Here is a 22,642-nt window from a genome sequence, read left to right on the forward strand (position 1 = left end):
GGAGTAAGAAAAGTCAGAAGCACAAAAGCAATGAAATTAAGTGTGTCTATAAAAGTCACTCAAAGGATTCACAACATAAAAGAATGTAGAGTATGGCACAGTGTACCTAAAACATGGGAGGGGGAGAGGAGCACAAATTTAGTGCTGTTAGAATGACAAACTTAAGTGACCATAAACTTAACATAGACAGCTTAATCTAGGATGAAGGAAACAAGACTGTGCAATGGGAAAAAGTGCTTTCAATAGATGGTTTTGGGAAAACTGGACAGATACGTGTGAAAGAATGAAACTGGACCACTTTCTTATACCATACACAAAAATAAACTAAAAATGAATTAAAGATCCAAATGTGAGACCTGAAACCATGAAACTGCTTGAAGAAAACATTGGCAGAAAGCTCTTTGACATCAGCCATAGCAACATCTTCCTAGATATGTGTCCTCAAGCAAGGGAAACAAAAACAAAAATAAACCTTTGGGACTACACCAAAATAAACTTTTGCACAATGAAGGAAACCATCAACAAAATGAAAAGCCAACCCACTGAATGGGAGAAGATATTTGCAAATGTCACATCTGATAAGGTGTTAATATCCAAAATATGTAAATAACTTACACAACTCAATATGAACCCCCCTCCCAAATAATTTGATTTAAAAAGAGGCAGAGAATCTGAATAAACACTTTTCCAAAGACATACAGATGGCCAACAGACACATGAAAAGATGTTCTACATCACTAATCATCAGGTTAATGCAAATCAAAATCATAATTAGATATAACCTTACACTTATCAAAATGGCTAGAATTAAAAAGAAATAACAAGTGTTGGTGAGGATGTGGAGAAAAGGGAAACTTTGTGCACTGTTGGTGAGAATGTAAATTGGTGTAGCCACCACAGAAAACAGTATGGAGGTTCCTCAAAACAGAATTCCTTAAAATTCCTTAGGTTCCTTAAAAAGAGAACTGGCATATGATCCAGTAATTTTGCTACTTGGTATTTACCCAAAGAACACAAAAACACTAATTCAAAAAGATGTATTCACACCCCTGGTCACTGAAGCATTATTTGCAATAGCCAAGGTATGGAAGCAATCCAAGTGCCCATAAATAGATGAACAGATAAATAAGAGGTGGCATATATACACAATGGAATAGTACTCGGCCATAAAAAGGATGAGGTCATACCATTTGTGACAACATGGAGGGACCTAGAGGGTGTTCTGCTGAGTGGAAGAAATCAGGGGAAGACAAACACCTATTATTTCAGTTAAATGTGGACTGTAAAAAACAAAAAGCAGAAACAGATCTATAAATACAAAAAACAAAGTGGTCATTGCCAAAGGGAAGGGAGTGAGGCTTTGGGTAAAATGGGTGAAGGGGAGTGGGAGATACAGACTTCCAGTTATGGAATGAATAAGTCAAGGGGATGAAAGGTACAGCACAGGGAATACAGTCAATTGCATCGTAAAGCAATGTCAAAGGTATCATGAAAGCATTGCATAGGGATGGACCAGTAGCTACACTTGTTGGGAGTATAGCATCATGTATGGACTTGTCGAATTAGTACGTTGTACACCTGAAACTAATGTAACATATTGTATCAACTATACTTTAATAAAAACTTTTTTTACATAAAAAATTACAGTTGTGTGGTATAAAGAACTCAGAAACAGTCCCAAACTTCTATCAAAACTTGGTACATGACTAAGAAGGGGTTATAAGTCAATGAGGGAATAAATGAGCCTGCTATATATGGGGTAAGGACAACTGTCCGTATGAACAAAAACACCTCCCTCCCCAAATCTCAATTAGATTAGAGGCCTAAGTGTAAAAAATAAAACTTTAATATTTTATAAGTAATAGAATACCTTCACTAACTCAGTGTACAGCCTGGATTTCTTAAACATGACAAAAAGCACAAACCACATACACACACACACACACACACACACACACACACACACACACAAAACATAACCACACACACACACACACACAAAAACACACACACTGATAAATTTCACTACATGCAAAATTATATTTATTTTTTTAATTGTATTTAAATCCAAGCTAATTAACATAGTGTAGAATGGTTTCTGTGACAAAATAAATCATAATCAAGTTAAAAGACACAGTGGGAGGAGATATTTATAATATAAACTACTAATAAAAAACAGCATCCATTTTTTACGGCCGAGTAATATTCCATTGCATGTGTATGTATACACACACACACACACACACACACATCTCCTTTGTCCATTCATCAATAGATGAATATCTATTGATGGACATTTGGCTTGCTTCTAGATCTTGGCTATTGTACATAATGCTGCAATGTATATAGGGGTGCATGGGTCTTTTCAAACTAGTGTTTTTATTTTAACATTGTGTGTCAACTATACTAAAAAATTAGCATCCGCTTTAAAGTAGTCTCATAAATCAATAGTAAAATATTCTGACTATCATGATACTACTGGTAATGTATAGGCACCAGCCACCAAGAAGAGAGCAAAATCAATATGAATGAAAACTTGAAAAAAAGAGGCTACTCTGGTGCCTACCACCTGAATACCAGCCCCCAAGCAATCCTAAAGGAAAGTCAATGAAAGACATGTGAACACAGAACAGTTTTAAGTCCCCTCAGAAAAAATTTAAACATGAAATTTGAAATGAATGTTTATCCTTCAAGCAGGGAATTAGCTTTAATGAAAAGAAAACAGAAGCCAGTTGCATGCATGAGAGATAATATTTTAGGTTGAGCTACGTGAAATGACCATTTTTGTAAATAAAAGATGGTCAAAAACTGGCAATTCCGTATGGTTCCACCTATGGTCTTCATTTCTCCGTGGTATGATAAATTACATATCCAGAATATTTCAACCTATGGAACTAAAGACAGAATCTACCTACTAATTAATGGGCTTGAAATAAGTTTTCAGGTAAGACTAAAACTTGATTCTACTCAATTCTATAAGGCAGTTTTATTTTATTTTATTTTATTTTATTTTATTATTTTTTACTTTTTAAGGCAGTTTTAAAGTACTGTGTTTTCCTGGAATACAATAAAAAACTGTTTTGTAGCCCACCAAAAATGTAATTCTTTGTCAAAAATTATAAAATATGCTTAGATGATTATTAAAGCCTAAAGCTGAATGAGAGAAAAATCTAACTCGACTTAAATTGATTGAATTTACAAAAGTTTTTTTTCCATTTTACCTCACCAAAATCAACTTCTTTGTATCTCTATGCTATAAAAATTCCACTGATTTTTGGTTTCTGAAATAGCATCACTGTTGGCTCCTTAACTTTAAAAGGTTCTCACAAAATTTAAGAACAATCTTCAATAAAAGTGTTCTGAGTTTCTAAAATTAAACACGTTTTTATTTTCATAGATATTTTGGCAAATCAAAAATGAAGAAACGCAAGCAGTCAGAAACAAGAAAAAAATATGCTCAATCTTCCTTACTTCTGTTATTCCTATTTTCTTCCCTTCCTTAGTCTTTACCGTCCATCCTCCCTCCTTCCTCTTTCCTTTGCTTCCTTCAGTCTTGAAGCTAACATCAACAAATGTTAATAACTGGGATGCCTATGGGGCGACTGGGTGGCTCAGTAGGTTAATCCTCCGACTTCGGCTCAGGTCATGACCTCCTGGTTTACGGGTTCGAACCCCACGTCAGGCTCTCTGCTGACAGCTCAGAGCCTGGAGCCTGCTTCGGATTCTGTGTCTCCCTCTCTCTCTGCCCCTCCCCCTTCATTCTCTGTCTCTCTCTCCTTCAAAAATAAATAAACATCAAAAAAATAAAGTTAAAAAAAATAAAGTTAAAAAAAATAACTGGGGTGCCTGGGTGGCTCAGTCAATTAAGCATCTGACTTCAGCTCAGGTCATGATCCCATAGTTCATGAGTTTGAGCCCCACACTGGCCTCTGTGATGACAGCTCAGAGCTTGGAGCCTGCTTCGGATTCTGTGTCTCCCTCTCCCTCTCTCTCTGCCTCTCCCCCACTCACACTCTGTCTCTGTTTCTCTCTCAAAAAATAAATAATAAATATTTTTAAAAAATTATTAAATATGTGAATAACTATTAATACTAATTAACAGCAGTATATATCTTGTTCTTGTACTTTAATGCATTAACATTTAGAAAAAGAGAAATTTTAGAAATTTAGAAAAAAGAGAGTTTTTACCTTTGCCTCCCTTACAGTGAATTGCTATGATGTTTTCGTCATCTTGAGCCATCCACTCATCTACTTCTTTGGTGAATGCCAACATCTCACTGATTTCAAATGCAAAATTTTTAGTTGAATTAAAATACACCCCCAAATCAAGGCCAGGGTATTTAGCTTTCTTTTGACAGCCAACTTGGCATAAAACTTACCTTAGTGTGGGGACATTGTGATCATCAATCATGATTCTCCGGACCCTGTAATGGAAGTACTTAGGATCATAGTCTCTTTCACCTACAAGAAATGATGCATGGGTCATGTTTCTATGTCTAATAACATAGTAAAGGATCAAGTTATGAATAAGTCGTACTTTTGTATTATAAATTCCTTATCCACCTTTAAAAGGTTTCTGACTGGCTCTTGCTGCTGTAAGAATATTAAGAGTCTGAAAAACAGAGATAGTAGTGGTTTGTCCACCTTGAGTAACCTAAGCACAACTTATTTGGGTTTAACAGACCTTACTTTTAATTTTCTATCAGGCTATTCATGTTATCATAGGGTAGACAGACACCACAGAGCAGAAGCAAAAGTGGCCAACCCGAGTGCTTGCCTCCTGGAAATGTCTATTTAATATACAGGAAGAGGAAAAGTCAAGAGAGGCAGAGTAGTAAACTGGGATATAATCTGCTTTCTACAGGGTTTTGCTCTTTGAGCATATTTCCCCTTGTTTATTGACTACTTGCATTTTGTTTTTAATTTGGGCTTTGCTCTCCTCGTACCCCCCTCCTAGTGAATTAGAAATGTATTCGTTGAATTGCCTGTCTTCAAAACACGAGCTGGCAGGAAAAATAGAAGTATTTTCCTAAACCTAATACCATTAGGGCAGATTCTACCTCCCATGGCTCTGCCTCCACTTAAGCCTCCTGCCTCCCTCACCAGGGCATGTATGCCGTTGATCGGTCTTTTCCTACCAAATAGAGCCAGTGCAACACAGAGATTTTCAAACTCACTTTCCACCGCCACCAAATACTTATGATTAAATGACATGTAAAAGCAGAATCATCTTCTTTTATGCAGTGATCTGCTTTCCGTTGATGGTAGCAAACTATCTGACTATGTACATACTGCATAGATTATAGACTTGATAGTGGTCTTGATGTTTGGTATCCAGGAACCGCACAACTTCCTAGAAAAAACAGGCACAAATGTTACATAAATGCACATGGCACCAACATAAACCATTCCTTAGGAGGAAGCTGAGATGGTCATAACCTTTTTTTTTCTTTTGAAGTTGATTTATTTATTTTGAGAGAGAGAGAGCACAAGAGGGGGGTAGGAGCAGAGAAAGAGGGAGAGGGAGAGAGAGAGAGAGAGAGAGAGAGAGAATCCCAAGCAGGCTCTGCACTAAGAGTGCACAAGGGGCTAAAACTCATGAACTGTGAGATCATGACCTGAGCCAAAAAAAGCAGTTGGATGCTTAACTGACTGAGGCACCCAGGTGCCCTTGGTCATTACCTTTTATTCACTTGTCCCTCACTTGGCAGCTTTTAGGGGAGATTTAGGGAATATAAGAGTATGTAAATTCCAAGCCCCATCTCATCCACTGATGGTTTTCAAATAGCCTACAAAGTTGTGCTTGACTACTCTGATTAACCTCTACTATAAATGTACACTGGGGCGCCTGGGTGGCTCAGTCGGTTAAGCGTCTGACTTCGGCTCAGGTCATGATCTCGCGGTATGTGAGTTCGAGCCCCGCGTTGGGCTCTGTGCTGACTGCTCAGAGCCTGGAGCCTGTTTCAGATTCTGTGTCTCCCTCTCTCTCTCTGACCCTCCCCCATTCATGCTCTGTCTCTCTCTGTCTCAAAAATAAATAAAAACGTTAAAAAAAAATTTATAAATGCACACTGTTTAAAGCTACCAGAGAAAGTAAACTGGCTTTAAGTAAATTTGTTCTGAATTATAAATTCACAGTAATATATGGTTCTTATTTTCTGAATAGGTTTTTTTAGATAATGAGTTGGACATTATAATTTATGTATGCACTGTTTAAATGAATACATAAATGCAAAAATGTACAGTATGATTGTGTGTGATATGCATGACACTGGACATGTGTGATATACATGATGTGATATTGTATGATTATGGTATTATATGCATGATAGAAAAATAAATATTTTTATTATATTAAATTTTAGTTAAGTGGTGGCAATATGGAGATTTTTGGGGGGTCATCTGTGTTTTCATATTTTCTAAAATGAATACACATGTGTGCATATGTGCATATATGTATATAGACACAAATTTGTGCATATATGTGTAACTTTTCAAATAGACATTATTTGAAATGGTTACTATCACCATACTAATACAATATTCCAGCAAATTTATCCATCTGAAATACACACATGTGCATGTCTCTGTACAACAAAAGGACTATAAAAAAGCTCAAAAATTGAGGACTATAGTACCCTGAGCAATGTTTACTGGCTTCGTATTGGGGAAAAGACAAATTAAGATATCAAACTGATCAATTGGTTAAATTGTCAGGAGGAAATAGTAAGTCAAAAAGATAAACGCTTCAAGTCTGCATAATACTGGAAGGGGGGGGGACTAAATAGACTCATACACATCAAAAATTCATGAGCTCCTTTACACCAAAATAAAATCCAGATTGATTAAGGAATATAAAGAAACACAAATATCTCTAAGAAATTTAAGCGAATATTAACCAGTTCTTTGGATAAGAAAAAGCACTGTTAAATCAGTGGAAGATCAACAGACAACAGATTTAGGTTTGACTTTATAAAAATTTAAAATTTCTATTTTAAAAAAATGTTACAGTACAACAAACATTAATAGGGGAGAATACTTTTTAGATAAAAAATTGCGTGAAGGGGGACTATGCCTAGTATTATCTATACATTAGTTATACTAGTATAAACTAGTAACTTATAATAACAATTTAAATAGTATTCTGTCAACCTATAGACAAGTGGATCTAGGACATAAATAAAATCATAAAAGAGAAAATCTAACTGTGTAACAACCTACCTAGATAAATATTCAGCCTCACCAATAAAGAAGTCTAAAACAACAATAAAATCCCATTTTCACCCATGAAATTAGCCGTTTCATTATTTTTTTTAACGTTTATTTATTTTTGAGACAGAGAGAGACAGAGCATGAACGGGGGAGGGGCAGAGAGAGAGAGAGACACAGAATCCGAAACAGGCTCCAGGCTCTGAGCCGTCAGCACAGAGCCCGATGTGGGGCTCGAACCCACGGACCGCGAGACTGTGACCTGAGCCGAATTCGGCCGCTTAACCGACTGAGCCACCCAGGCGCCCCTAGCCTTTTCCTTTTTAATGACAAAATCCAATGCTGGCAAAGAGGGCATGAAAATAAAACATTTGATTCATTGTTAACACAATCCCTTGGATTTGGCAATATATTTTGAGAACCCTAAAAATACTCAATACTCCATAACCAGGTCACTTTACTCCTAGGAACCTATCCAGAAAAGGTTTTACGTCTTTGTGTCTTTATGCCTCTGTTGTGGCATTAGTAATATTGGTGACACCTAAATACTCAACATTCGAGGTTGATTACAGCACCAATGAAATATAATGCAACCATTAGAATACCGTCTTGCCCTTCATTCCTTCAACAAGTAAATATGTCACAGTGGTTACTTTATGTGCAACCTTCTTTAGTATACCCACACTTAACGATAGTATTTTATTTTTTATGAAAAAATTAATATGCCTGGATGGCTAAGCCTTGGGACTTAAAAAAATCACCTTCATAGTTCTCTATATGTCTAAAAAAAACTCAAGAATTTGAGTTTTTTCCAAGAGTCCATTCTTGACTCAATACATAGACAATTTACTGCTGTGTTTTCTTATTTAAATAGTTTATCTGAAGACTCCAAATACCTCTTAAACTAATTAGCTGAATAGAGACAAAAAGCATATAAAAGAAAGTTCTACTCTGCCAAGAAGCACATTTTTAAAAAAATTTCAAGTTTTTAAATTCTAGTTAGTTAACATATATGATAAAATTGGTTGCAAGGGGCGCCTGGGTGGAGCAGTCGGTTAAGCGTCCGACTTCAGCCAGGTCACGATCTCGCGGTCCGTGAGTTCGAGCCCCGCGTCAGGCTCTGGGCTGATGGCTCGGAGCCTGGAGCCTGTTTCCAATTCTGTGTCTCCCTCTCTCTCTGCTCCTCCCCCGTTCATGCTCTGTCTCTCTCTGTCCCAAAAATAAAAAACGTTGGAAAAAAAAAAATTTAAAATTGGTTGCAGATGTAGAATTTAGTGATTTACCACTGACATATAACACTCAGTGATCATCACAAGTACCCTCCTTAATACTCATCAACAATTTAGCCCCCCCCCCCCCCCCCCCGGCTCCATCAACCCTCGGGGTTTGTTCTCTGTAGTTAAGTCTCTCTTATGGTTGGTTTGCTTCTGTCTCTTTTTTCCCCTTCCCCTCTGCTCATCTCTTTTGTTCCTTAAATTCCACCTATGAGTGAAATCACATGGTATTTGTCTTTCTCTAAATTATTTTTGCTTCGAATACACTCTAGTGTCATTCGTGTCATTGCAAATATCAAGATTTCATTCTTTTTGATGGTTGAGTAATATCACAGTGTGTGTGTGTGTGTGTGTGTGTGTGTGTACACACATGTATATCTTCTTTATCCATTCATTGGCCAATGGATTTTTTGGTTCTTTCCACAATTTGGCTATTGTTGATAATGATGCTATAAACATCGGGGTGCCTGTGCCCTTTCAAACCAGTATTTTTGTATCCTTTGGGTAAATATGTGGTAGCACAATTGCTGTGTCATAGGGTAGCTCTGGTTTTAACTTTTTGAGGAAGAAACTACATTTTTGAGGATAGATGGATAGTTTCCATCCTCAAACAGAATAAAGAATATCCAACTGAACCCAGGTCAAAAACTAAAAGATAACTAAGTTTTTTAGGACTGTAGGTAATGTAGATCTCCTTTTTCTCAATAGCTCAGCCTTTGCATGGGTTTACTAAATTTACAATTCCTGAAACTCTTCCTTGGGATGTGAAAGCGAAAAATGCTGTCTACTCTTTGAAAGCCTTTTTGTTACAAAAAATAATACTTTTTGTTACAAAAAGGCTTTGGGTATCCTGAATGTGCCAAACCCTTCTCTCTGGTGTGTTCACACAATATTAACTCAAATATTACCTAAACAGAACACCTTAGACCAGAAGCCTATTGTCTACCTTAGCATTTTCCTTGATTTGGAGATGAAGGTACACCCTCATTGCTAGAATGTGGTGGCAGCAGTGGCCAGGCTGTTGACATTCCCATGAGAGTGCTTGCTTCTTCATTCCCACATATGTACAATCCTTGCTACTTCTAGGCAACACTTGACATTTCTGTTAGTAAATTTACCACTTATGAAATTCCACTGTTTGCTCTGCATATTACTATTCACTGTTGTTAACACTATAATTCTGCAAATGTATTCTCTCTTAAGAGCGAAGGGGAACCACATGATTGCTTAGCATTCTGTCGGGAGTTAATTATGCCAAGATCTGAATCTTGCACTCTTTAGTCAGACTTGAGTTAGATTAGTTTGCAGATGGCTTTTATCTTAAAAATGACAAAGGCATCCTCTGTGCAGGATTTGTGTTGTTATCATTGAACACGCAAGCACTGAAGCTGTTCCATTGCTGAATTCTCAGTCTGCCGAGGTAGCTGAACTAATAGCTCAGACATGAGCCTGCATTCTGGCAAAAGAGGGGGCAAAATATTCATATGAAGTCAAATGCTCTACCCCTGAGCCATATCCCATAAATATTCATATGGATAGTAGATATGCTTTTGGGGTGGTTCATGATTTATGGATTTTATGAAAACTGATGATTTATTACCTCTTCTTCATATATGTTGATTGAAAATGATAAAAAGATCATGACTTATTAGAATGTCATCAATATCCTATGGAGATAACACTCTAATAATGGAAAAAAATCAATAGTCTAGAGACCACCCTAGAAACCAAGAGTAATGTCTTTGCTTTGACTTACAAGCTAATGAAGTTTGTGGCTTTTTAACACCGTAGCTAATATTGAGTGTTGCTAAATTTATATTTATCACCACCAAATTGACAAAAGAAAAGTGAACCAATTTAGACGAGTTATAATTAATTCACAGTCATCACCTCAACTTACTGAAAAGCAATATTGGCAAAGAATGCTTTATTCCTAGACATAGATTCTGGAAATTTGAGGATGACTGTCTTGAAGTGACATGATCCATCCAATGGGTACTGGTCAAATTACTCCAAAACTATTCCCATATGGGAAGAATAAAGTAGTTTATCCTTTCATTCAACAGAGGTTTAGAAAATTTTTCAAAATTGGCAAAGTAGTAGAACCATGTCTTATTCATAAACAGCATAACATAGATAAGATAGAGTTCACACTCTCCTCAAGACCTTTTTGAACATTTACAAATGGATTTTACTCGACTGCCCCAATCTCAAGACTATAAATATGTACTAGTTATTGTTTGAAACATTTTTGCATGTATAGAAGAGTTTCCATGCCTTAGGATAAGGTAGAATGATTTCATTTATTGTCCAAATACTTTGTCCTTCCCTGCATCTGCCTTGTACTGCCCTTGCTCTCCAACATTGTGCTCTACCACATGAGTTGGTTTAGTCAGTGGAATGCCACAATGCAGGAACTTGCAAAAGCCTTTTGCAAGATTCCACTCCAGCTCTTACCTTTTGCCATCACATAAGAACACACCCAGGCTAGCCTAATGGAGGATGAAATTATGTGGAGCAGATATGAGGTACCCCAGGTACGGTCATTGTAGACCAGCTGATAAGGAAAATTGAGATTCCATTCCAAGGTGGTGATATAAGAAGACCCTGAACTCATCTTCTCCATGGACCATATTTATACATACTAATAAAATAATTCCTCTTGCAGAACTGAGGGCTGACTGAACAGCTTCCGCACAACAAAAGGTAGACAAATCACACAGAGAACAGCAAGAAAGAGGGAGACACAGTAATGATGCTGTAAACTGTGGGTCCAAGAAGAGATTCATCTGCCCTGGGGCACAGAAAAAAGCCATAGTTTAAACGGACAACTAGAATATAAAACATCTAGCCCTAGAATTCTGCCAAATGATGGGGGAACTCCTAGAAATCTCTCTGGATTGGACAGGCTGTTCCGTGTCATGGTTTATGTCCCCTCTTCACCTTGGTAGTGTGGATAGGAGCGGGGTCTGGATACACAAGCTGCTGATTTTTCAGCAGAAACTTTGCAGTCCAGAAGGGAGTGGCATGATATATTCAAAGTGCTGAAAGGAAAAAACCTGCAACTAAGAATACTCCACCAGCAAGGCTTTCATTCAGAACTGAAGGAGAGATAGAGTTTCTCAGTCAAAGCAAAAGGAGTTCATCACCACTAAACCAGCCCTATAAGAAATGTTAAAAGGACTTTTTAAAGTGGAAACAAAAAGGCCATAATTAGAAGAAAATTATAAATAAAAAGATATAAAATATGACAACATATACATAAAACATGGAGGAAGGAGTAAAAAAATTCCTTTAGAATATGTTAGAACTTAAATAATCATCAACTTAATATAGACGGTTATATGCTTAAAATGTTATATACAAACTTCATGGTAAACACAAACCTAAAACCTATAATAGATACACAAAAAAAGAGAGCCAAGCATAACACTACAGAAAGTCATAAACTGAAGGAAAGAGAGGAAGAAGAAATAACAGAGAAGAACTATAAAAACAACCAGAAAACAATAAAAATGCCATTAAGTACACACTGAAAATAATTATTTTAACTGTAAATGGTCTAGGGGTGCCTGGGTGGCACAGTTAGTTAAGTGTCAAACTCTTGATCTCTGCTGAGGTCATGATCTCACAGTTTGTGAGTTCAAGCCTGGCATCTGACTGTGCGCTCATGGCATGGAGCCTGCATGGGATTCTGTCTCTCCTCTCTGCCCCTGCCTCACTTGTGCTTTCTCTCTCTCTCTCAAAATAAATAAATAAACTTAAAAACAATTTTTTAAAATGTAAATTGTCTAAATGCTCCAATCAAGAGGCATAGGGTGGCAGAATGGATGAAAAACGAGACTCATATATATTTTGCCTACAAGATACTCACTTCAGATATAAGGATACACTCAGACTGAAAGTGAATGGATGGAAAAGATATTTCATGCAAAAGGAAGTGGGAGAAAAATCCACAGTAGCAACATTTATATCGCAAAGTTGACCTTAAAGACTAACAAGAGACAAAGAAAGGCATTGCATAATGATAAAGGAGTCAGTTGAACAAGATGACATAACAATTATAAATATCTATGTACCAAATAATGGAGAACCTAAATACATAAAGCAAGTTTTAACAGACATAGAGGAAGAAAGAGTAATAAAATGATAGGAGACTTTAACACAGCACTTACATCACTCTAGATTATATAGGCAGAATATCAATAAGAAAACAGTATTTTTGAACAACACATTAGGTCAGATGGACCTAACAGATAAATACAGAACATGCCATACAAATACAACACAACACATATTCTTTTTATATGCACACAGAACATTCTCCAGGATAGATCACATAGTAGGCTACAAAACAAGTCTCAATAAATTTAAAAAGATTGAACCATATCATATATCTTTTCTAATCACAATGGGATGAAATAGAAATCAATCATAAGAAAAAAATTGGAAAACCAAATAGGTGGAAGCTAAGCAACATGCCACTAAACAACAAATGAGTCGACAAGAAAAACAAAAACCAAAGTTAAACATACATGGAAACAAATGAAAATGAAAATGAAAATACAATGGTCTAAAATCTTTGAAGGGCACCTGGGTGGCTCATTCAGTTAAGCATCTGACTTCGGCTCGGGTCATGATCTCACAGTTCATGGGTGCAAGCCCACACATCGGGCTCAGGGCTGACAGCTCAGAGTCTGGAGCCTGCTTCTGATTCTGTGTCTCCCTCTCTCTCTGCCCCTCCCTTTCTTGTACTTTCTCTCTCTGTCTCTCTAAAAAAAAAAAAAAAAAACGAACATTAAAAAAAATTTTTAATAAATAAAATTTTTGAGACCTAGAGAAAATAGTCCTAATGGGGAATATTTATAGAGATACCAGCTGACCTGAAGAAATAAGAAAAACTTCAGTTTAAACTTACCTAAAGAAACTAGAAAAAGAAAAATAAAGCCCAATACTAGTAGATGGAAGGATTTAATAAAAATCAGAACAGAGGGGCACCTGGGTAGATCAGTCAGTTAAGTGTCTGGCTCTTGATTTCAGCTCAGGTCATGATCTCACATTTGTGAGATCAAGCCCCATCTCTGGTTCCACACTGGATGTGGAGTGTACTTGAGATCTTGAGATTCTCTCTTCCCCTCCCTCTGCCCCTTCCCTACTCACGCCTTTTTTGGTTTTTTTTTAGAGAAAATCATAGCAGAAATGAATTAAATACTCTTAAAGAATAGAAAAGGTCAATGAAATGAAGAGCTGATTCTTTCAAAATGTAAAAAAAAAAAATCAATTAATTTTTAGTCAGATTGATCAAGAAAAAAAAAGGAACCAAATGAAACTAGAAACAAAAGAGGTAACAAAAAACACTACAGAGATACAAAGGATTATAAGCAAGTACTACAAAAAATTATATGCCAACAAATTGGATAACCTAGAAAAAATAAATGAACTCCTAGAAACGTACAATTTTCCTAAACTGAATCAGGAAGAAATATGAATTTGAAAACCAAATTACTACTAACAAAATTGAACTCTTAATCAAAAAACTCCCAACAAACAAAATTCCAGGACCGGATAGATTCACAGGTGAATTTACCAAATATTTAAAGAAAAGTTAATACCAATTCTCTTTAATCTATTACAAAAAATATCAAAGCAAGGAGAGCTTTGAACTACATTCTATGAGGCCAGCATTACCCTGGTACCAAAACCAGAGACATTATAAGAAAGAAAGAAGGAAGGAAAGAAAGCTACAGAACAATATCACATAGAACATAGAAGCAAAAATTCTCAACAAAATATTATCAAACCACGTTCAATAATACGGTAAAAGGATCATCTACCATGATCAAGTGGGATATATTCTGGAGTTGCAAGGATGGCTCAATATTCGCAAATCAATCACTGATACACCAAGTCAACAAAATGAAGTATAAAAATTATATGATCATCTTGGTAGGTACAGAAAAATCATGTGACAAAATTCAACTTTCTCATTCATGATAAAACTAAAAAAAATGGGTTTAGAGAGCACATAACTCAACATAATAAAGGTCATATATGACAAACATACATAGTGGTGAAAAACTGAGACTTTTTCCTCTAAGATCAGAAATGAGATAGGGATGTCTACTCTCACCACTTTTATTCAACATACTAGTTACTGGAAGCTCTAGCCACAGCAATAAGACAAAGAAAAAAAAAGCATCCAAATTGGTAAGGAAGAAGTTACTGTCACTATTTGCAGATGATATGATACTACACATAGAAAATCCTAAATACCCTACCAAAAAGCTATTAGTATGTATGAATTCAGTGAAGTTGCAAGATGCAAAATTAATACATAGAAAGCCATTATGTTTTTGTACACTAATAATGAAATAGCAGAAAGAGAAAACAATTCTATTTATAATTGCACCAAAAAGAATACCTAAAACTATACTTAAAAAAGGAGGTGAAGGATCTGTTTTCTGAAAACTATAAAATGCTGATGAGGGCGCCTGGGTGGCTCAGTCAGTTAAACATCCGACTTCGGCTCAGGTCATGATCTCACAGTTTGTGGGTTCAAGCCCCATGTTGGGCTGTCTGCTGTCAGCACAGAACCTGTTTTAGATCCTCTGTCTCCCTCTCTCTCTGTCCCTCCCCTGCTAGAGCTCTCAATCTCTATCAAAAATAAATAAACATTTTTTAAAAAACACTGATGAAAGAAATTGAAGAAAAAAGGAGTAAATGAAAAGATATTCCAGGCTCATAGATTGGAATAATTAATCTTGTTAAAATGTCCATACTCCCCAAAGCAGTCTACAGATTCAATGCAATACCTATCAAAACACCAACAGCATCATTCACAGAACTAGAACAAATAATCCTAAAATCTGTATGGAACCATGAAGATCCCCAAAAGCCAAAGGAACCTTGAGAAAAAAGAACAAATCTGGAGGTATCACAATCCTGTATTTGAAGATACACTACAAAGCTGTTGTAATCAAAATAGTATTGTGCTAGCACAAAAATAGACACATAGACAAATAGAACAGAATAGAGAGCCCAGAAATAAATCCACACTTATAGGGACAATTGATCTGGGCAAAAGGAGGCAAGAATATACACTGAGGAAAAGACAGTCTCTTCAATAGGTGGTACTGACAAAATTGGACAGCTACAAGCAAAAGAATGCAATGACCACTTTCTTACACCATACACAAAAATAAACACACTGGATTAAAGACCTAAATGTGAGATCTGAAACCATAAAACCCCTTGTAGAAAACATAGGCAATATGCTCTTTGACATCAACTATAACAATATCTTTCTAGATATGTGTCCTCAGGGAAGGGAAACACAAGCAAATATAAACCATTGGGATTACTCCCAAATAAGAAGCGTTTGCATGGTGAAGGAAATCAGCAACAAAACAAAAAAGCAAGCTACTGAATAGAAGAAGACACTTGCAAATGAAATATCTGATAAGGGGTTAATATCCAAAATACATTAAGAACTTACACAACTCAACACCAAAAAAATAAATGATTCAATTGAAAATGGGAAGAAAACATGAACAGACATTTTTAAAAGACCAATAGATGACCATTCAGATGGCCAACAAACACATGAAAGATGCTGAACATCACTTATCATCAGGGAAATCAAAACCACAATGAGATATTTACACCCGTCAGAATAGCTAAAATCAAAATGACAAGAAATAACAAGTATTGATGAGGATGTAGAGAAAAAGGAACCCTTGAGCACTGGTGATAGGAATGCAAATTGGTACAGCCACTGTGGAAAAAAGTATAGAGGTTCCTCAAAAAATTAAAAACAAAATTACTGTATGATCCAGTAATTTCACTACTGTATGATCCAGTAAATTCAAACTACTGGGTTACCTAAAGAAAACAAAAACACTAATTCAAAAAGATTATCTGTACCTCTATGTTTATTTCAGCATTATTCATAATAGCTAAGATGTGGAAGAAACCCAAGTGTCCATCAACAGATGAATGAATAAACAAGAGGTTGTACACACACACACACACACACACACACAATACTACTGAGCCATAAAAAAGAATGAGATCTTGCCATTTGCAACAACATGGATGAAACTAGAGGGTATTTTGCTTAGTCAAAGTCAGACTGAGAAAAACAAACACCATATGATTTTACTTGTGTTTTGAATCTAAAAGCAAAACAAACAAACAAAAAGCAGAGCCAGACCCATAAATACAGAGAACAAATTGATGTTTCCCAGAGGAGAGAGGAGTGTGGGGATGGACAAAATACATGAAGGCAAGTGGGAGATACAGGCCTCCAGTTATGGAATGAGTAAGACATATGGATAAAAGGCACAGCATAGGGAATATAGTCAATGGTATAATAGTGTTTTATGGTGACAGATGGTAACTACCCTTGTGGTGAGCACAGCATAACATATAGACTTTTCAAATCACTATGCTGTATACTTGAAACTAATGTGACATTGTATGTCAACTACACATCAGTAAAAAAAGAAAGAGGTGCCTGGGTAGGTCAGTCAGTTGAGCACCCAACTCTTATTTTCAGCTCAGTCATGATCTCATGGTTGTGATATTGAGACCCGCAATGCGCTCTGCGCAGGATACGGAGCCTGCTTAAGATTCTCTCTCTCCCTCTCCCTCTGTTCCCAGCTGCCCCCACTTGCTTGCTTGCTCTCTCTCTCAAAACAAAACAAAACAAAACAAAACAAAAAGAATGGAAAATTGAAGGTCAATATCTCTCATTAACATATACAAAAAGTTGTACATAAAATATTAGCCAATAGAAAGTAGTGATAAGTAAATAATATATTAAGACCAAAGGGGAGCTTATTCTAGGAATAAAAAAGGTTGGCTTTACATTTGAAAATACCAGAATAACAGAGAAAAACCTTTCATTATCTCCATACACATATAAAAAGTATCTGACACATTCACCAATTCATGATTCAACTCCAAGCAGACTAGAAATAAATAAAACTTTCTTAATCTGGTAAAGAACATGTACAAAAAACTTCTGTAAAACATCATTTTAATAGCGGAATTTCTAATTCTTTCCATTTAAGTTTGGGAACAAGGAATGGTATCTGCTCTTAGTACGAATCAACATTACAAGTGGAGGCCCTAGACAATTCAATAAAGAAAGAAAAAAACTAAAAGTATACTAAGTTAAGAAAGCAATTTGACATGATTATATACATAAAAAGTTCAAGGAATATATAAATTATTAAAATGAATCCATGAATTAACATTTTGCGATCTTTTATTTCTATTTTTAACTTTTAATTCCATTGTAATTAACAAAGTGTTATATTGGTTGCAGGCGTATAAATAGTAATTCAACAGTTCCATAATTCTCAGTGCTCATCAGGATAAGAGTACTCCTAATCTTCCTTACCTATTTTACCCATCTCCCCACTTGCCTCCCCTCTGGTAACAACCTGTATTCTCTGTACTAGCTCCATCCATGTTGTTGCAAATGGTGACATTTCATTCTTTTTTATGGCTGTACAACATTCCATTACATACCCATATATATCCATATCTATCCATTCATCTATTGATGGTCATAAGTTGCTTCCATAGTTTGGCTATTGTAAATAATGCTGCAATAAACATACGGGTGCACGTATGATTTCAAATTAGTATTTTTGTATTCTTTGAGTAAATACCCAGTAGTGTGATTCCTGGATCATAGAATATGTTTACTTTTAATTTTTTGAGGAATCTCCATACTGTTTTTCAGAGTGGCTGTCCCAGTGTGCATTCCCACCAACAATGCAAAAGGGTTCCCCTTTCTCTGCATCCTTGCCAACATCTGTAGTTGTTATTTTTAGCCATTCTGACAGGTGTGAGGTATTATCTCATTATGGTTTGGATTTGTATTTCTCTGATGAGTGATGTTGAGCATTTTTTCATGTGTCTGTAAGCCATCTGGATGTCTTCTTTGAAAAAATGTCTATTCATGTCTTCTTCCCATTTCATCACTGGATTATTTGTTTTTTGGGTGTTGAGTTTGGTAAGTTCTTTATAGATTTTGGATACTAGCCCTTTATCAGATGTGTCATCTCCAAATATCTTCTCCCATTCCCATAGGCTGCCTTTTAGTTTTGTTGATTGTTTTGTTCATTGTGCAGAAGACTTTATCTTGATGAAGTCTTAGTTCATTTTTGCTTTTGTTTCCCTTGCCTCCAGAGACATGTCTAGTAAGAAGATGCTGCAGCTGAGGTCAAAGAGGTTGCTGCCTGTTATCTCCTCTTGGATTTTGATGGTTTCCTGTCTTACATTTAGGTCTTTCATCCATTTTGAATTTATATTTGTGTATGGTGTAAAAAAGTGGTCCATTTTCATTCTTCTTTATGTTGCTGTCCAGTTTTCTCAACACCATTTATTGAAGAGATTTTCTTCCCATTGGATATTCTTTCCTGCTTTGTTGAAGATTAATTGATCATATAGTTGTGGGCCCATTTCTGGGTATTCTGTCCTGTTCCATTGATCTATTTTGTGCCAGTATACTGTTTTGATGACCACAGCTTTGCAATGTAGCTTAAAATCCAGAATCATGATACCTCCAGCTTTGCTTTTCTTCTTCAGGTCTGTTTTGGCTATCTGGGGTCTTTTGTGGCGCCATACAAATTTTAGGATTGTTTGTTCTAGATCTACGAAAAATACTGGTAGTATTTTGATAGGTATTGCATTAAATGTGTAGACTGCTTGGGGTAGTATAAACATTTTCACAATGTTTGTTCTTCTAATCCATGAGCATGAAATGTTTTTCCATTTCTTTGTGTCCTCTTTCAATTTCTTTCATAAGAGTTCTATAGTTCTCAGAGTACAGCTCTTTTACCTCTTTGGTTAGGTTTATTTGTAAGTGTCTTATTGTTTTTGGTGCAACTGTAAATGGGACTGATTCCGTGATTTCTTCTTCTGTTGCGTCATTATTGGTGTATAGAAATGCAACAGATTTCTGTACATTGATTTTATATCCTGTGACTTTGTTGAATTCATGTATTAGTTCTAGCAATTTTTTGGTGGAGTCTTTCAGATTTTCCACGTAGAGTATCATGTCATCTGCGAAGAGTGAAAGTCTGTCTTCTTTCTTGCCAACTTGAATGCCTTTTATTTCTTTTTGTTGTCTGATTGCTGAGGCTAAGACTTCCAGTACTATGTTAAATTGTAATGGTGAGAATGGATATCCCTGTCTTGTTTCTGACCTTAGAGGAAAAGCTCTCACAGTTTTTCCCCACTGAGGATATTAGCTGTGGGTCTTTTGTATATGGCCTTTATGATGAGGTATGGTCCATCTATACCTATTTTGTTGTGGTGTTTTTTTTTTTTATCAAGAATGGATATTGTATTTGTCAAATGTTTTTTCTGCATCTATTGAGAGGATCATATGGTACTTATCATTTCTTTTATTAATGTGGTATATCATGTTGATTGATTTGCAAATATTGAACTACTCTGCAGCCTAGGAATATATCCCGCTCGATCATGGTGAATAATTCTTTTAATGTACTGTTTGATTCAACTTGCTAGCATCTTGTTGAGAATGTTTGCATTCATGTTCATCAGGGATTATTGCCCTGTAATTCTCCTTTTTAGTGGGGTCTTTGTCTGGTTTTGCAATCAAGGTAATGCTGGCCTTGTAGGAGAGAGTTTGGAAGTTTTCCTTCCACTTCTATTTTTTGGAACAGTTTGAGAAGAATGGGTATTAACTCTTCTTACTCTAGTAGAATTCCCCTGGGAAGCCATCCAGACCTGGACTTTTGTTTATTAGGAGTTTTGATTACTGATTCAATTTCTTTGCTGGTTTTGGGTCTGTTCAAATTTTCTATTTCTTCCTGTTTTAGTTTTGGTAATTTGTATGTTTCTAGACATTTGTCCATTTTTTCCACATTGCACAGTTTGTTGGCATATAATTTTTCATAATATTTTCTTATAATTGTATTTTTTGTGGCGTTGGTTGTGATCTCTTCTCTTTCATTTGTGATTTTATTTACTTGGGTCCTTTCTCTTTTCTTTTTGATAAGTCTGGCTTGGGATTATCAATTTTGTTAATTCTTTCAAAGAACCCGCTCTTAGTTTTGTTGATCTGTTTCTGCTTTGTTTCTCTATTATTTATTTCTGTTCTAATCTTTATTATTTCCCCTGATGGCTTTGGGATTTATTTGCTGTTCCTTTCCTAGCTCCTTAGGTGTAAGGTTAGATTGTGTATTTCAGAGTTTTCATGCTTCTTGAGGTAGACCTGTATGGTAATAGACTTCCCTCTTAGGACCACCTTTGCTGCATCCCAAAGGTTTTGGACTGCTGTGTTTTCATTTTCATTTGCTTGCATGTATTTTTTTTTTCTTCTTTAATTTCCTGGTTAACACATTAATTCTTTAGTAGGTCATTCTTTAACTTCCAAGTATTTGTGATCTTCCCAAATTTTTTCTTGTGGTTGACTTCAAGTGTCATACAGCATTGTACTCTGGAAATATGCATGGTATGATCTCAATCTTTTTGTACAAAAAGGGCTGATTTGTGACCCAGTATGTGATCTATTCTGGAGAATGTTCCACGTTCACTCAAAAAGAATGTGTATTCCGCTGCTTTAAGATGAAATATTCCAATTAGATCTGTTAAATCCATCTGGTCATTGTGTCACTCAAAGCCATGGTTTCCTTATTGATTTTCTGCTTAGATGAGCTGTCCATGCTGTATTAATGGGGTATTAATGTTCCCTACTTGTATTATTATCAAGGGGTTTATGTTATTAATTGATTTATATATTTGGGTGTTGCAAGTTGGGGGCACCAATATTTACAGTTGTTAATCTTCTTGATAGACCCCTTAATTGTGATATAATACCCTTCTTTATCTCTAGTTACAGTCTTTGGTTTAAAATCTAATTTGATATAAGTATAACTACTCCAGCTTTCTTTTGATGTCTATTAGCATGACATATGGTTCTCCATTCCCTTTCAATCTCCAAATGTTTTTAGGTCTAAAATGAGTCTCTTGTAGGCAGCATATAGATGGGTCTTGTTTTTTTAGTCATTCTGATACTCTATGTCTTTTGATTGGAGAATTTAGTCCATTTACATTTAGAGTGACTATTGAAAGATATGAATTTAGGGCCACTGTGTTGCCTATAGGGTTGGTGTTTCTGGTGACATTCTCTGGTTGTTTCTGGTCTTTGTTGTTTTTGGTCTTTTTTTTTTTTTCTCTAAAGAGTCCCTTGAATATTTCTTGCAGGGCTGGTTTAGTGCTTACAAACTCCTTTAGTTTTTGTCTGGGAAACTCTATCTTTCCTTCTATTCTAAATGACAGCCTTGCTGGATGAAGTATTCTTGGCTGCAGAGTTTTCCCATTAAGCATACTGAATATATCATGCCACTCCATTCTGGCCTGTCAAGTTTCTATGAACATATCTGCTGTGAACCTGATCTGTTTTCCCTTATAGGTTAAGGACTTTTTTCCCCTCGCTGCTTTCAGGATTCTTTCCCTTTCTGTGTATTTTGGGAATTTGACTATGATATATCTTGCTGATGGCTGGCTTTTGTTGAATTTAATGGAAGTTCTCTGTGCTTCTTGGATTTCAATGTTTGTTTCCTTCCCTAGATAAGGGAAATTTTCAGCTATAAATTGTTCAAATAAACCTTCTACTCCTTTTTCTTTCTCTTCTTCTGGGACTCCTATGACACAAATGTTATTACACTTTAAGGAGTTGCTGAGTTCCCTAAGTCTACATTCATGATCCAATACCTTTATTTCACTCTTTTTTTCAGCTTCATTATTTTCCATAATTTTATCTTCTATATCAGTGATTCATTTCTCTGCTTCACCCATCGTCAATGTCATTGCACCATTCAGTTTTGCATCTCAGTTATAGCACTGTTTTATTCCAACCTGACTCATTTTTTAGTTGTTTTATCTCTGCAGTAAGGGATTCTCTAATGTCTTCTATGCTTTTCTCAAGCCTAGCTAGTACCCTTATAATTATTCTTTTAAATTTTGGTTCAGACATCTTACTTGTATCTGTAATGATTAAACCCCTGGTTGTGACTTCTTCCTGTTCTTTCCTTTGGGGTGAATTTTCTGTCTTGTCATTTGTCTGGCTCACTGTGTGTGTGTGTGTGTGTGTGTGTGTGTGTGTGAGAGAGAGA

At 36.0% G+C, this 22,642-nt stretch overlaps 1 protein-coding gene across 1 annotated transcript in view; it reads right to left on the reverse strand.

The window, feature by feature from the left end:
* LOC125933736 (phosphatidylinositol 3,4,5-trisphosphate 3-phosphatase TPTE2-like) overlaps positions 1 to 22,642 on the reverse strand; it is a 116,099-nt gene that overhangs the window by 60,281 nt on the left and 33,176 nt on the right. Inside the window, exons 11-13 of the mRNA XM_049646857.1 lie at positions 5,293 to 5,353; positions 4,380 to 4,461; positions 4,189 to 4,277 (exon numbers count right to left, since the gene is read on the reverse strand). Coding sequence (XP_049502814.1) covers positions 4,189 to 4,277; positions 4,380 to 4,461; positions 5,293 to 5,353 — 232 coding nt within the window. The remainder of the gene's footprint in view (positions 1 to 4,188; positions 4,278 to 4,379; positions 4,462 to 5,292; positions 5,354 to 22,642) is intronic.

The sequence above is a fragment of the Panthera uncia genome, assembly GCF_023721935.1.
Source record: "Panthera uncia isolate 11264 chromosome A1 unlocalized genomic scaffold, Puncia_PCG_1.0 HiC_scaffold_16, whole genome shotgun sequence".
In the NCBI taxonomy this organism is placed as follows: domain Eukaryota; kingdom Metazoa; phylum Chordata; class Mammalia; order Carnivora; family Felidae; genus Panthera; species Panthera uncia.